Source organism: Rhinolophus ferrumequinum, chromosome 21 (assembly GCF_004115265.2).
Source record: "Rhinolophus ferrumequinum isolate MPI-CBG mRhiFer1 chromosome 21, mRhiFer1_v1.p, whole genome shotgun sequence".
Lineage (NCBI taxonomy): Eukaryota > Metazoa > Chordata > Mammalia > Chiroptera > Rhinolophidae > Rhinolophus > Rhinolophus ferrumequinum.
Window position 1 is genome coordinate 8,269,826 of NC_046304.1, and position 16,674 is coordinate 8,286,499.

Consider the following 16,674-nt stretch of genomic DNA (forward strand, 5'->3'; position numbering starts at 1 on the left):
ACTGCTGTGGCAACGTCCACTGGAGAACTGGCACCCTAGCTCAGCTCAGCTCATCTCATCTACCGACACTCAGAGCCTTCCTAATTTTCTTTTGAGTAAGAGCTCTCAGCTATTTTTTCCAGGCCTGGCCATTCTCCTCAACCGTTCACTCTGGCCAAAATCTTTCAAGTCATCTGTGACTCCTTTCTTCCCCTCATACCCTCCGTACAATCCATTAGCAAATGCTGCAATTTCTACTTTTGAATAAATCCTGCGTATTTTTTTTTAGATATTAGTAACAAAGAGGTGTTTCATAAATCTAGTAATTGTGTCATGGTTATGTAAAAGAATACCCTTGAATTTAGAAGATACATGCTGGGACAGTTAGGAGTGAAGAATCATGATTATCTTGATATCTGCAACTTACTCCCATATAGTTCAGTTCTGATGATGAGGAGGAAGGAGGAGGACGAGGAGGAGGAAGAGGAGGAAGGGAAGGAAGGGGAGAGGGGGACAGAGGGGAAGGGGCAGGGGGAGGAGGGTTAGAGGGTTAGGGGAGGAGGGGGAGGAGAAGACGGAGGAGGAGGAGGAGAAGAAGAAGAAGAAGAGGAAGAGGAAGAGGAGGAGGAGAAGGCAGAGGAGGAGGAAGAAGAAGAAGAAGAAGAAGAAGAAGAAGAAGAAGGAGAAGGAGAAGGAGAAGGAGAAGGAGAAGGAGAAGGAGAAGGAGAAGGAGAAGGAGAAGGAGAAGGAGAAGGAGAAGGAGAAGGAGAAGGAGAAGGAGAAGGAGAAGAAGGGAAAGAAGGAGAAGAAAGTGATGTAATGATGACGGTGGAGATAGGAATGATAAGGATGGTGATTATGGCAATAATAATGATGATGATGGTAACAGTGATAGTGATGGTGATGGTGATGGTGATGATGGAAATGGTGACGGTGATAATGAAAAGAAAAGGAGGAGGAAGAGGAAAGAGGAAGAGAGAGAAAGACAAATGGTAACTGCTGAAGAGCATACTGGTTTTCACTGCATCATTCAATCACTTGAAATATTTTATTAGCTTAAAATTGCTCAAAATAAGAAGTTAAGAATAAATAAATATACCCTGAAGCTGAGTCTTTCTTGTCTCCTCCCTCCCTAGCACCCAGCCCAAGCCTCCATCTCCCTACCATCACCTGGATGTTGAGATAGCTTCCACTTCCTTCCCACCATTTCCTTTCCTCCATTTTTGCCTTTCTGGCGTCTGTTCTCAACGTGACAGCCAGAGTGAGTATATAAAACACAAGTCAGATTACATCACTTCTCGGCCGCAAACCCCACAATGGCTCCTGTCACACGCAGAATGAAACTCAAGATCCTAACGTGGCCCACAAGGCCCCCCGTCTCTGACTTCATCCACTGCTGCATTTCCACTCTGGCTCTCTCCGCTCCAGGCACGTTGGTCTTCTTGTTGCCCAAACACACCAGGTAGGATCTCACCTCTGCCCTGCACACACACACATCACATGTGACTCGTTCTCTCAGTCATTCAATCTCTGCTTCAGGAATTCAACCAATAATTCAGGTCCCTTCAAATCAGGCTTCGTCCTACAACTTCCCGTCACTTTCTACTTCCCTTCCCTGCTCTAAATCTCTCTGAAGCGTTTATCATTACCTGATTTTATGTTGTATGTCTATGGATTTATTTTCTGTCTCCTCTAGTTGAATGAAGCGCCATGAGACTAGGGACTTTGTTCTGTCCACTCCCATGTCCCCAGTGCCTGATACCCAGTAAAGGATCAAAATTGGTTTTGCCTGAACTAAGGGATCGGTGTATCTTGAGTTGTACTCTGATCTCTCCCTTTCCTTCCTCCCAAGGCGATGCTAATGGACTGTGGTCCTCACGCCTCTTCCTCTGTGCACCTCTCCCCTGGGACCCTCACAAGCCTCCTCTCCTCTTGCAAATCCCCTTGCCCCGTCCCCATCCCATCATCAGCCCCAATGAGCCACATGGCACCTCTACAGTAGGCACCCCCCACTTTCCACATCTCTCCTGCCCCCTAGGGACACAGCCCTTATGTTTAAAAGGGGAGGAGGAATCCCCTGCTCAGAGCAGCCTCCTCCAACAGGACACAGAGGTCCAGTTCCTTCTGGCCTTTCCCCCAGTTCTTTAATCACTACTGTCTGTCTACAGAAAAGCCACAACCAACCTCGCCAAGGGAACTGGTCACAGCTCCTCTTCGCACACTGCTGGTTCCCTAGGCATCCCTGCCCAGCAGGCTCTTACTGACCCCAGTCCACCAGCCAGGAACACCCTACCCCATCCTCCTCGCCCATTTCATCCTACCCACCCCTCAAGGCACTTGATGATGCCCGCCCTGACCAGAGCAGCCTTCTCCGAACCTTCTGAGCCTGTGGCCGGTAATTCTGGGGGGGCCTCTGTATGGCTGATTATCCTTTCATTGTATAGTCTTGTCTTTCTGCTCCCGGGTTTAAGCTCCTGAGGCTGGGACTGTGTGTGACCCATCACCTCACTCCTATAGAACCGAATAGAACGCTCAGCACATACTGGGCGCTTCACATCTGGCTGTGGATGGCTCGAAGCCGCCTCCTCCTTCTCCATCTTTCCTTCCTAAATAGGCTTTACTCTGTAGGCAATAGACTTGGAACCCCCTGGGGAGAAATGCCCAATCTGACAGGAGCTGGGCTCCCTCTCGTCTAGCGAGCTCCTATCCTTCACAGCCCTGAGGGCCTGGGCCGTTTGGCCACCCTCCCTCGAGTCCGAGTCTGCAGCTATTTGTTTTCCTTGCCCTCTTGCTCTTGTCCTCTCTGCACCATGTTCTGTTGGTCCCTCTGTTTTGCCAACTCACCAAGGTAATTGTGAATTCTAACCCTGTCCGCAGCTCTTTGGCTTTCCCTCTCCCCTGTACCTCATTTTCATGACAGCCAGAACCTATTCTAAATCCTACTGCTTCCTGGGCATGTTGGGTAATTAGTGGCCCAGCTCAGTGACTCTCCCTTCTCCCTCGGCCATATGGTGAGATCAGGCTCCATCTGCCCCCCACTCAGACTGCCTCCATGGTGGGAGGGGCAGGAGGGTTCCGTTCTGGCCAAGCTGACACAGCCTTTGCAGCTCCCAGGCCCTGGGGGTGGGGAGGACACCTCGGGTACAGCTGGCCTGGCCAGAGCAAGGGCAGCTCCTCAGGCTTCTGGAAGGCTCTGTATCTAGGCACACCCCTTCTTAAGGCAACCCCAGGCTGGGAAAAGCCATTCGACCTCCCTCCACCACACCTTGGATCAAAATACAGGGACTTGGGACTGTACAGGGCAAGTGGGACTTTAATCCCACTTTCTAAATGGGATTAAATTGTGAAGTGGGAATAAACTCTTCCTCTCATGACAAGCCTGGCATTGGGAATGGAATGATGACTTGGCTCTACTTGGGAATGACCTGAGGATCACAGAATCCCAAGAGAAAGACAAACTGGTGTAGCCAGTATGAGACTGCGCTCAGCATCAGGCAGCCTGAGTGAGACCCACACCTACCACTGACAAGGGAGGACCGGGTAGGGGATGTCCCACTGTGCCCTGCCCCTCCAGCCCTGTCTGCTGGGCTAGTGCGAGGACACACAGAAGAAAGCTCTGAGCACAGCTAGCCCTCAACAAATGCCAGCTATAGTTCCTAGCCTATCTCAGAAAGGGAGAACCTTAAAAGTTGCGAGGCCAGTACCCCCACAAGCTGAAAATGCCCAGTGATTCTGCCAGCCCTGCTTGAACACATCTGGCTCAGTTCATGGCAAAGTGGTCTGTCCTGGAGCTGAGGGTTCACATCAGGAGAACATCTGCCCTTAGGCTGAGCAGACATTGGTCTCCTCTGGCGTCCTCCCTGCAGGCCCAAGTCCACACACCGGGCAACCAGGAGCAGACATAGAGCCACAGCCACAGGACAGACTTCCCGTAGCTGCAGGGGGCTCCAGTGCCTTGTCTGCACCACCTGTCAGTTTGTCTTCAGGGCTGGGGCTCCATGGTCAGACTTCCTGCATTCAGAGCCCAGCCCAGCCCCCTCCTGGTTGTGTATTTTGGACAGGATTCTGAAGACCCCTGAGCCTCCAGTTCCTCATCTACAAAATGGGCATGATACTAAGGACTGCCTCATAGGGTTGCTGCAAAATTTAAATAAGTCAGTGCGTGGGAAGTACTTTAACAAGTACCGTCAGTTAATATCATTCAAAGAACCAGGTTCTCAGGCTACGCAGAAGTCGTGTCACCCTCCGTGGTGCAGGTGTCAGCACACTAGCCAAGAGGAAAGCACGCGTGTCACCTCCCTGGATCCAGACCCACGCTTCTTTCCAGTCTGAAAACAGCTGTGTCCAGAGGTACCGACTGATTTGCTTGGTTTGTTCTCCCAAAACAGAGTCATACACCCCTATGATTCTCTCACATGACCTGCTGCTCCCCACATAGGACTTATTGGGTCTTCTGACCCAAACACCGGATTTTTACTGCACCATTCACTTTATGGCTCATGTGTGCGAGGCCCTAAGCCAGGCACCGGGGATCGAGGGGTGAGCTGGGCTGACGCCAGACGTGCCTTGGGGAAACCAGACAGCAAAGAGGTTATTAACTCATTTACTCCTCAGTACAATACATCGGGAGATAGTCCCACTTACCGACCAGGAAACTGAGGCACAGAGAGGTTAAGTAATTTGGTCAAGGCCCCTGGGTTAGTTAGGAAGACGTGAGCGGGGCTCCAAGCTGGGGCCAATAATCTTCACCCACTCCACTGACTCTACACTGACAGGGAGCCCAGCTGCCATCGGCATCCAGGGGAAGGGCTAACCCAGCCAGGGAATGGGGGGAAGTGAGAGCTAAGCTGAGGAGAGATAACGAGGAATAGAAGAGACTGATAGAGAGTGGACAAGAAAAGAATATTCCAGACAGCAAACAGCAGAGCACGCATGGGAAGCCTGAGAAGCCAGAGAGAATGTGCCCCCAATAATCGAGTGGGCTCAGGTGGCCAGAGCTTTGGCGTTAATAGAGGACGGGATGGGAGTGCCCTTCCGGCCACAGACCAAGTGGGAGCCTGCTCCTCGAACTTCCAAAGCTGTGTGAAGGAGGCCCCGAAGGAGAGGATGGAAGCCAGTAGGCTGTGGGCTGAAGAGTGGGAGGGAGGAAAGGAAGTCAGGCAGCAGGTGTAGACAACTGTTTTTGCAAAGTTCAGCTGTCAGGGAGAGAAGAAGGGGGTGGGAGGGTGTGAAATGGAGGGAGGGCTGTCCCTCTGCATTGAGGTGGGGGAGCGTACTTACATGCGAAAGGGACAGAGCACGCAGAGAAGGAAGGGACAGATCAAGGGGCGAGGTGTCTGAGGACTGGAAATAAATGGGGTCTGCGATACAAGAGGAAAGATGAGCTTTGAACAGCACAAAGGGGCTTGTTCAACGTAACCTTTGGGTGTCTACACCCATGGAAACATTGTGAACTCTGAGTCTGTCATGATCCAGGGGGTGCTGGCCAGCCCTCCTAGTGATGTGTCACTTATAAATGTAATATGCACGCTTTCTATACCATCACCCGGGTGATAGACAAAGCCACCGAGAAGGTCAAGGCTGAAGACCCTGGTCTCCCCTGTGATGTGGTTAATTCATCAGCCCTCATTAGGGCACATTCCACCGGCTGTAAAATCAGGATCCAGCCACACTCTGGCCAGAATCACAGGAAATGGGTCCTGACACTTAAGGAGCACGTCCTGGGCTCACGGTTTCTGGGTTGGCCATTGGCTCCCCCGCAGCATCCTGGCGACGGATGTGTCCCTATTCACGCGTCACATGGAAGTAAATGTCACCTGGAAGGTGCCTGTGACTTTCAGAGAGAGGTTAAAACAGGAATTGACAAACCAGAGACCATGGCCAAATTCTTCCCTACCGACTATGCTTGTACATAACGTTTTGTGGGAATACAGCTGTGCCCGTTCATTTACGTATTACTGTGGCTGCTTTCGCACTTTCGTGGCACAAATGAGTAGCTGCAATGCAGACCTTATGGCCACAGAGCCTGAAACACGTACAATCTGGCCCTTTCCATAAAAGGTGGAAGAGCCCCGGACTGAGAGGTCTGTCGCCTTGTCCAAGCTGAGCTGGGATTGGACCTTGGTTTGTCTGATTCTGACACCCCCAGGCTATGGCTGTACCACTTTGTCCTTTGTGGGTGTATCTCCTTGTGGAGGAGGAAGTCAGAGAAAGTTCTCTCCTTAACCCAAGGTGCTATTAGAAATGGTAACTGGTTACTCTGCTTCTCAACAGAGCCTATTTCCACGACTTGGCAACCAGGGTAATCTTATTAAAACAGAAATCAGCTCATCGTAGTTAAATAAAATCCAGACGTTGTGCTGTGGTCGCCAAGACCCTGCACGGCTGGCCCCTGGCTCTCCCTCTGTTCTCATCATGCACTGCCCACTCCTTCATCCACCACTGGGCACCGTGTCTCCTTGCTATTCCTCGAACATGCCAGGTTCGCTCTCCTGCCTCAAGTCTTTGCACTTGCTGTTCCTTCTGCCTAGAACGTTCTTCCTCCAGATGTCCCCATGGTGACCTCCTCCCAATCAGTCAGGTGCCAGCTCCAATGCCACTTGTTAGGACCACATTGTCAAAACAGGACTCCCTCTCTCCCGTGTTCGCCTCACACCTCACCTGCATGATTGTGTCCTGAGCACCCTAGCATTCTCTGAAGGTATTTTCTTGTTTACTTGATGTCTCCTCCAACACAGTGGAAGCTCCAGGAAGGAAGAGGGTTTGTTTTTGTTCAGGACTGAAACTTGAACTCAGGTAGACACTTAATATTACTAACAATGAAATCAGTTCTGTTTAATGTAAATCTGACGCGAATCACAGATGTGGGCCACATATATAATTGTACATTTTTTAGTAGTCATGTTAAAAAATAAAAACAGGTGAAATTAATTTTATCAATAGACTCTACTTAACCCAATATATCCAAAATATTATCATTTCAACATGTATCATTTCAACATATAAACAAATCATGGAGATATTTTACATTCTTTTATTTTCATACCAACTCTGAAACCTTACAAGGCTTTGAAAGCATTCAACAGCCACATGTGGCATAGGGACCAACATATGAGATGGTACGTACTTAAAACAGTGTTTCCCTGCAATGATCGCTTTACATTAAAACTCATTTAATCACCACAATAGTCCTAGAAGGGAGATATCATTATTGGTCCCATTTCACAGATGGGGAAATCGAGGTTGAGTCTGGATTAACACCAGACAGTCTGGCTCCATATTCCATGCCTTTAACCACCACCTAAATTGCCTTTCATTCCTGGTTGAAGGCGTGGATGAATCAAATGACGGAATTTCATAGAAAGGCTCCAGTATCACACAGAACCAGGTGAAAACAAGAATATAAATGGGGAATGGCTCAGAAATAGACCGTGTAACGTTCTCATTGTCCAGAAATCACTCAATTGCAGTGTCCCCAAACCCAGAAAGAAAGGAAAACATGGGAACAACCAAAACGAATGTCAAAGAATGGGTAAAAGGCAGGTCCTTCCATCGAGACAGGTGGTCAGGGCCTGTGGACTCTTATCACACAAACTTAAGAAGCTTGGTCGTCTGCTTGCTCAGTCTAGAGTGAAGCCTTAGAGTCTAAGAAAGGGGAGTGGCTATGCTGAGGAGGATGCTGAACCCAAGGGAGGAAACAGTAACAGCAAACCATAGACGCTGACCCTGGAACCCACAGAACTCTGCATTGGGAAGGGGCCTCACACCCACGCCTCCCTCTCACAGAATGTTCCTTCCAGACTTGATTTACCCCCCTTGTGATTTCCACAGGCTGCCCACACCTTCTTTCACACCCCACTACCCCTCCTTTTCAGCCCGTTGAGCTTCCGGACATCTTTCAAGGCCCCCTCAAGCATCCTGGCCTCCACGGAATCTCCGGTTTCCCACTCCCTCCTTTGCACCTGCACCCTGCAGTGCCCTTGTGGGGCTGTCTACGTGCTTGTCAAGCCTCATCAGGGGGTGGGGGCTGATAGGGCTTCATTCATGGACCCCGCAGTACCCAACACGGCATCGGGCACGTGATAAGCTCATTGTAAACTATTTGGGAAGACAGAGTGATATGTAGTGTATTTAGCCTAACGACCCTATCTTTTAGAAACAGTGAGACAAAAAAATCAGTTTTAGATGCTTCATGTCTAAAGCTTGGTTAAGTGTAACGGCCCGCTCTTTGCGAAGCTGAGATGAATGATACCTTGCTGTCTACATGTAATATGAAGTGAAATATAAAACACAGTAACAGAAGAGCAGCTCAAGAGCACAGCCCCTGAAGCCCAGGCTTGGGTTAGAAATCCTCTTTCTACCAGTGACTATGGGTATGACCTTGGGGCAAGGTCTCCAATCTCCTTGTCCTCAATTTTCTCATCTGTAAAATAGGATAACTGTGATACTACCTCACAGAGTTGTGCTGAGTAAAGGATATAACATGGGTAAAGCACATATAGTGGTGCCTGGTACTTCATATAAACTACCATGTTTCCCCGAAAATAAGACCTAGCCGGACAATCGGCTCTAATACGTCTTTTGGAGAAAAAATTAATATAAGACCCTGTCTTATAGTAAAATAAGACCGGATCTTAATATAATATAATATAATATAATATAATATAATATAATATAATACCGGGTCTTACATTAATTTTTGCTCCAAAAGACACATTAGACCTGATTGTTCGGTTAGGTCTTATTTTCAGGGAAGCACAGTATATTATAAGCACCAATTAATGTTATTCCTGTTGTCAAGGATTAGTGATATCTTTTGTTTTCCACCAGCCTTGACTCAGTGACCTTTCTGGGTTTTTTCTACCCTCTAAGAAGGCAATAGTCAGACAATTGCTGCCTGATGTGGCTGCTGTGGTCAGCCTTTAGTTCGCCCTAGGTCATTCCCAGGCAGAGACCTGCAGGACAGTGGCCCCAAGAACGAGGGCACGGTGTTGAGGAAGTGGGGGTGACCCAACATCTGGGCCAAGAGTTAGGAGACCCCACTTGGGAAAGGCCAATGCCAGCCTGCTGGGAGACTGTCCAAACAACAGGTATAGGTTTAGAAAGAAATTACTGCCAAGAGAAAACTCAGAAGTGACAGGGAATGGCCAAGAAAGTGGTACCAAGAATGAAAAGACAGGACCACTGCAGGCTAACTTGGTGAATGTTTTAACAGAAAAGCTGAGAACCAGTCACTGCTGAAGACCCCCAACGTGAGAGAGGGATCAGTACAATCAGGGAAACTGTGAAAAGGAACATAAGCAGAGGGAAGCAGTGGGAGTTAACAGGAAGAAGAAAAAGGAGGCAAGAATAGGTAGAGCATGATGGAGAAGACGCAGCTGGTAACAGAGATGATGCTCGTGGTGATGATGAAAACACAGATGGCTACTGAGCATGAACTCTGAGCCATGCCAGTGCCAAGCCTTTAAAATACATAGATTATTTCACTCCACTCTTTCAGTGGCCATTTGAGAGGGGTGCTAGCTATTCCCATTTTACAGACATGGAATCGAAGTGATGGAGGGGATCCAGGATTCACACCCAGGGCTGTCTAGCTGCACAGACCACATTTTCAACTCCAGCACTGAGGCTGGATGCTGAGGCCTGGCCCTACCACCTTTCACCTAGTGTCCCTGTGTGCCTCGCTTTCCTCACAGGCCAAGTACAGGTTGGATCAGCCAATCTCACCATCCCCTTAGTCTTGTGAGGCGATCAATCTCAGGCCCTTCTAGAACAAGACAATCGGTTCCTCTGAGGATGATTGAGAAAAGAAAAGTCCCTTTTCCCATGAGAGGCTGAGGTTGACCAGAAGTTTCCCAGAGTTCAGGTGTATGGCCCAGGTCACCTGGCTTCACCTGCAGTCCTAAACCTGTGCCTGGGAACAGGGAATCTGAGCTGCCTGGGCTTCTAAGACCTCTGTAAAGGAGTCTTTCTTGAAAGAGTAAGCAGAATAGGCAAGGCCACTCTGAGCCCAGCCAGGGAAGTGAAGTTCCCACTTCTGGCCACACTGAACCATGCAGACAGGAGAAAAGACGCCCTGGAGTTTGGTGAGAAGCCCGGGCACTGGAAACCAGGGCCCCAGCTCAGCTCACCAACAGACGACCAGCCCACTGGGCTGTCAAAGTGACTGACTCCACACTAATGCTATAAAGACGGCTGCAGAAGGCGCGTCAGCTTTGACGGGAGCTCCTCCACATGCAGCTATGACCAATACCTACATGCTGGTTTCTACATCCATCCTTGTAAAGGACAGTGTCCTCCTTCATTCATTCCCTGAACATAGTCAGTGGGCAACAATGATGATCTTCCAGGCAATGTTCTTGGGTCTAGGATATCACTGGGAATAAAAAGACAAAACTCTTGCCTACATGGAGCTTAACGTTCTGCTAGGGACAAAGACCGACAAACCAGCAAATATACCATGTTAGATGGTGTAAGTACTCTGAAAAACATAAAGCACAGGACGGACAGCAGCAGGTGAGGAGGTTAAGAAAGGTGGTGCTGTGTGAGCATCAAATTTCACAGCACAAACATCTGGTTCTGGAAAGTGTCTGGCCACCAAACTGTGGGGGAAAATACCCTGTGGCAAGAACACGCATGGCATGAGAAGGAACAGGGTGTCGGGGTTCCAGTGACAGATGCAGAAGGCAATAGGCTGGGGTTAGGGGAGCACGGAGGGGCTAGCCATGCAGGGCTGTGACAAAGTACCCCTGTGTCCGGAGTCCAGCCTTCATTCTTGGACTCCACAAATCTTAGAGTCACATCCCTTGGCTCCCTCAGTCGGCCATTAAAGCGTACGGCTTTGACAAGAGGCAGAATGACTGATTGCTCATTTATACAACTCACCGTGGTGTGTAGCTGGGGCATAAATATTTATTTCCTCCAGCTGATGCCACTCTTGATAATGGGAGGTTGGATAGCAAAACTTTGGAAGCCCAACAAATGATGTCATTGCTACTGCAAGGGACGGGTACCCCACTCTTCCCCACCTGTGAGTCAGTGAGTCGGGCCAGGTAAACACGTGAGGTCTCCACTCTTCCCTTCCATGAACACCAAGCTAATCTACAACAAGCCTCTGAGATCCTGGGCTCAGGGGACCTGAAACTACAGATGTGGTAACTTTCCTGTTGCCTGGCTCCACTTGGCATTATAATCAATTCTGATACTTCTGCTCATACCTGCTGCTGCCCAGGGGTCCCCATTCATAGCTGACACCCTCCCTGAGATAAGCGTGAGTCCTCCGTTCCCTTCTGCCCAGCTGCCCTGGAGAGAACTTCACACTGCAGCCGACTCACCTGGACCAGCCGGGCTCCATCTTTGGGATCTTGATGTGAACCCAAGTTCCACAGTCCTCAAGATGCTTTCCTTACTTGACAGTGTCCCTCTCAGCTCTGGTTCTCCCAGTTTGCTGAACCATGGAACCAGGAGGGAAGGTCTTGAAAAATACCAATGCCCAGGTTCTACGCCAGACCAATTAAATCAGAATCTCTGGGGTGAGGGCCAGGCGGTGGTATTTTCAGAAGTGTCTATGTGATTCCAGTGCATGGCCAGGGCTGAGAATCACTATGCTAAGAGGATATTCTTCAACGTTAAGGTGCATACAAATTGTCTAAAGATCTTGTTAAAATGCAGATTCTGATTCAGTAGGTCTGGGGAAGAGCCCAAGATGCTGCATCTCTAACAAGCTCCAATGGGATGCAGCCCCTGCCGGCCCAGGGGCCACACATTGAGCAGCGAGGGTCTAGAGGCAGCCAGATTTGAGCGGTGGGGGATGGAAGTGGGCTTCGCTAATTTTCTACATCCAAGGTAACTGTCTATTATGAAGCTCCCTTGAAAGTTGGAAAGGTACTTCTGGAAGAGTTAGGATAAAAGACTCTTATAGAAGCAAAGAGGAATTTTCTGCAGTGTGGGAATAGGAACTCCTATACCTAAGAAATGTTACAAGATCCACTCTCTATCATAAATAAAATGTCTAACAGAGTGCCCAGCACATAGTAGGCGCTCCATACGTTGTACTTGTACTACTTACGGTATCATTGTTTTTATTATTATTAAGGAAGGACTCTCACTTCCACTTCCTAAACCAAATGAGGCTGTGCTTTCGACGTCCAACGCTCGCAGGGCTCTACAAGCTCTACAAAGCCCTACAAAGCACTTCCATTTCCAGAGGAGGTGCCACAAGCAGAGGCCAAACACAGGAAACCTGGGCCCAGGGGCTTTCATTTCAGACACAACTCCATGGTCCCTACCTGGTCAAAGGATACCAATGCCTTTGTTTCTCTCATATTTGATTCCTTTGCGTGAATGGTGACTACGAGGTCTGACAATTAAGTTCGCGAACTTGTTGTACCACTGTTACTAACATTTCTTAATATCAGAGGGATCATTCATTACGAATTTGTACCAACTGGACAAACAGTTAACCAAGTTTACTATTTGGAAGTACTGAAAAGGCTGCATGAAAAAGTTACGTGAAAATGAACTGAACTTTTCGCCAACAATTCACGACTCTTGCATCACGTCAATGCACCAGCTCACACGGCACTGTCTGTGAGGGAGTTTCTAGCCAGTAAACAAATAACTGTATTGGAACACCCTCCCTACGCACCTGATCTGGCCCCCAATGACTTCTTCCTTTAACCAAAGATAAAGGAACTATTGAAAGGAAAACATTTGTATGACATTCAGGACATCAAGAGTAATATGATGACAGCTCTGATGGTCATTCCAGAAAAAGAGTTCCAAACTGCTTTGAAGGGTGGAATAGGTGATGGTGTTGGTGCCTAGCTTCCCAAGGGGAGTACTTCGAAGGTGACCGTGGTGATATTCAGCAATGAGGTATGCACCACTTTTTCTAGGATGAATTCACGAACTTAACTGTCCGACCTCATATATTTCCATAACCCAGTCATGGCTAACCTTGAGGGCCTGCTACATGTGAGGATTTGCTTTAAGGCTCTAACTGGTTTAACTCATTACATTCTTAAAACAACTCTAGGCAGTAGGTACTATTAACTTCAAGGGCAGACAAGGAAACTCAGAAAGGCAAAGAAATTTGCCCGAGGTCACGCACGTAGTAACGTTAAGGTCAGAAAACAAACTGAGGAGCTATGTTTCAGAGCCCATGCTTTTCCAGTGCTTCTGAAACATTATTTGCTAAGTGGTTTCTTTAGAATGCAGGTTTCTCATTCAGCAGGTGAGACAGAGCCTGAGATGCTGCCTTTCTCACAAACTCCCAGATGACGTGGATGAGGTAGGTTCATGGACAACATTTTGAGAAGCAAAACTCATCTGCCTCCTGGTGTTTCCGGGTACCTTTCTTAAGATCCCCCTAAAAGACTCCTGCCACCACACTCCTTCAATCAGTGGTTTCTTGATGTGATGAATGGCAAAATCACAGTCAGTCACCACTTTGGACTCTTAGGCAAAGTTCTGTTTAAATTCTGCTCAAATTGCAGTATTTTGTGGCAAAGGATGTCAGCTATTTGGAAAAGCAGTTGCGTCCATCATAAGCCATAGCTGTTGAGGGTAGTTATGAAATTGCTCTTAAATTTAAGTGCTTTCCGGCCCAGGCAAACAACTGCCACCTCTAAAAGCAAAGTAAAGAGCTCCAATCTGAGAAATACAGGGAGGGATTTCTCCAAACATAGGAGAGAATCATATAACTATAAGCTTCCTTTCTTTCTCAGATCACTAGAGGAGAGGATGTATACAGAAACCAGAAGAAATGACAAATCTTCCCACCCAGTGAAAGGCAGTAAGGGCAAATCAAGACTGACTACTTAATCAGTCTGGACTCCGTGGCTGGAAACTAGCTGGCCTGTGAATGAGACAGAGAAAACCAGAGCAGAGCGGGGTAAACTCCCAGGGGTGCTTTGGATACCAGAGTGACTGGGCGTTCTGGAATTGCAAACAAGGTTCTGGAGGAGCCCGACTGCCAACCATGAATCTTTGGGGAGACAAAAATGCCCAACTCCAAGTTGGTCTAAATAACCACGGTGAGAGTCAACAGTGATCAATGGTCATAAGGATTAGTTCAAATGGCGCCTTTATGCCATTTCCATAGTCCAGTGACTCTCAAATTTTGCTCCACATTAGAATCACCTGGGAAGCTTTAAACATACCCCCCCACACTCAGGCCCCACCCCAACATCAATGAAATCACAATCTCTGGGTTTGGGGCCCAGGTACCCTTAATTTTTAAAGCGTCTCAGGTGATTCCAAGGTGCGGCCAAATTTGAGGGCCACTGGCATAGTCTTTCAGTGTCCTCAGTCACAAAATGAAAGAATCCATCTGGACCAGTGGTTCTTCACCCTGTCTGTCCACACATGAAAATCACCTTGGGGAGATTTTTAAAAAATACTGACGCATCCCTAGAAATTCTGGTGAATTTGTGGGGCCCAGGCACCAGCAGTTTTAATACCTCACCATGTGATTCTAGTGTACATCTGGGCAGACAACTATGGGCGTAGACGTTTTTGCCAAGATTCCTTCTATCGCTTACATTGTAAGCATTTATGATAACAAGGCTAAAAATGCATCTTAAACCTTTCGCAAAGGTGAATGACCTTAAATCAGCGACCTCTAACTTTGGAACAGTCTATGAGTCTTCTTAAATCCTATGCAAAATGTTGGACAAATACGTATATTCATATATATGTATTATTTTCTAAGGAGAATGTCCCTAACTTTTATCAAAGTCTCAAAAGACTTAACTCTATTATCTTAAAGGCAAGTTTATGATTTCTGATTTAATAAGCTTAAGAAAATTCAAGAATCAATGGAAAAATTGATCTCAGCAACACATGCACTATAATTTTGAATTTACAACACATCTACTGCCACCTAGTGGTTGCATATCCTTATTGCAGGTTTAGTTCAGACCACCTAGCCCATCTTCTGAAAGGGTGATGGGTGTGAAGATTTCAGATCCAAATATCAAAACAGAAGCTGTGTCGGAGACTGGGATGAGTACTATGCTGTCTTATAATGCTCACAATGAGCGATGACTTCCAGTTGTACTTGTAAGGAGACTGTCCACTCAGATACTTTGGATTCCTGTCCCCCAGTGAATTAAGATATTAGGGTTTTCTAGTCCTGCTTGTTGTTGCCTTTATGCATCAGTTTAAATCCTGGCTTTCTTTCTTAGAACCCTGTGTCCTTGGGTCCTTGGAACCCTGTGAACCTTTCTGAGCCTCATATGAAACAAAGAAAATACAAGTGCTTTTAAGACTGCTGTGAAGAATAAGAAAATATTAATACATGTGAAATGCTCGGCCTTCACACTTGGCACAGAGCAAGAGCCCAATAAAGATGAGGCTATGTTATTGTCATTACTAACGTCTTATTATTATTAACATTTTAGTGACATTGTCAGAGTCACTCATTTCCTTGAGCTTCATTAATCGTTCCATACAACAAAGAAAATAAGCCCTGCTCTGTTTCCTTCCTAGGGTTCTAGCAATGACCAAGTACAATAGTAGAAGGCATATTGCTATTATATGGCAACTCGTCATCTAGCCAGGGATTCTCCAGAGCACAGGCAAGGATCACCCTACAATACAGACATAATCTCTACCCTCAGAAAGTGCCTTTTAAGATTCCAATAGTTGAGCGGTCTCTGCAATGGACTGCAGCAATTTCTTGCCACATATTTAGCATCCTAGGCAGCCTAAACCTTCCCCCCGCAGGGCAAGTGGGTGACGGTACTCCACCACGGCTGCCACAAGCTCCCTTTCAAGTAAGAGGATTACACCAGCCACTCAGTGAATCACAGATGCCCTAAATCAACATCTGTCTTCCAGCCCAGACACAATGGCTGCAGTATCTCCCATGCCAACCCCTCCCTGGGGGGACTGTCCCCAGACTCTTTCACAAGCCCGCCTGCCCATTAGAGAGTCTCTCACAGCACAGGCTCCATGACCTGTCTCATCGGAGCAGCTACATCACCGAAACCTCTCACCAGCCTCAGCAAAGATTCAAGGCAATCAGCTCGCACTTACCTGGAGTCGGCTTGGCCGTACGCACAGGGGTGTAGTGGTTTTTGGAGGACGATCTGACCGGCGTGTTCTCTTTGGGGGAGGTATCGATAGCCGAGATCGTTTCTCTTTCACAGTGTGCTATGGGGATTGGTCCCTGTTGCCTCAAGATGTCAGCCAGAGCCCTAAACGAGGAGGAGATGACACAGTGAGATTTCACTGAGCAGGTGTGTGTGGGTCACAAGGCCCCTTTGAGGTGCGGTGCTAGGGGAGGAGATGGAGACACAGCCTTCAGCTCTCAGTAGTCACAGTGTCACCTGGGGCTGGTCTCAGTGGACAAGCAAGATAGAGGTTGCCATGCCTGGGGGTACAGGCACTTAAAGACAGTGATTATGGTTTCTTTCTTTAATTCATTTCACATTAAGGAGTTCTGAGCCCCTTTAAAAGATTGGCTTCCCCCAATAACTCCCTCCCCCCATTCCAGCCAGATACCTGCAGCAGCTGGGCAGCTGAACGCTACTGCAGTGAACGGCTGACACTGTCGGCCTCAAATTCAGCATCAGGCTACTAATATCAGGGGGACCAACTTCCCCATCGGAAAACACGCACAGCATGTACTCTATACTGGTGACCCAAATAAGTACAGCACACGGCTCCTGCCGTCAAAGAAAGGCGTGA

The 16,674-nt window shown here is 47.9% G+C and overlaps 1 protein-coding gene across 4 annotated transcripts in view; it reads right to left on the reverse strand.

Annotated features, from left to right (window-relative positions):
* SHISA6 (shisa family member 6) overlaps nucleotides 1–16,674 on the reverse strand; it is a 303,888-nt gene that overhangs the window by 264,662 nt on the left and 22,552 nt on the right. For all 4 annotated transcript variants that reach the window (XM_033091132.1, XM_033091133.1, XM_033091131.1 and 1 more), the window contains exon 2: nucleotides 16,021–16,181. In XM_033091132.1, the coding sequence (XP_032947023.1) occupies nucleotides 16,021–16,181 (161 nt within the window). The remainder of the gene's footprint in view (nucleotides 1–16,020; nucleotides 16,182–16,674) is intronic.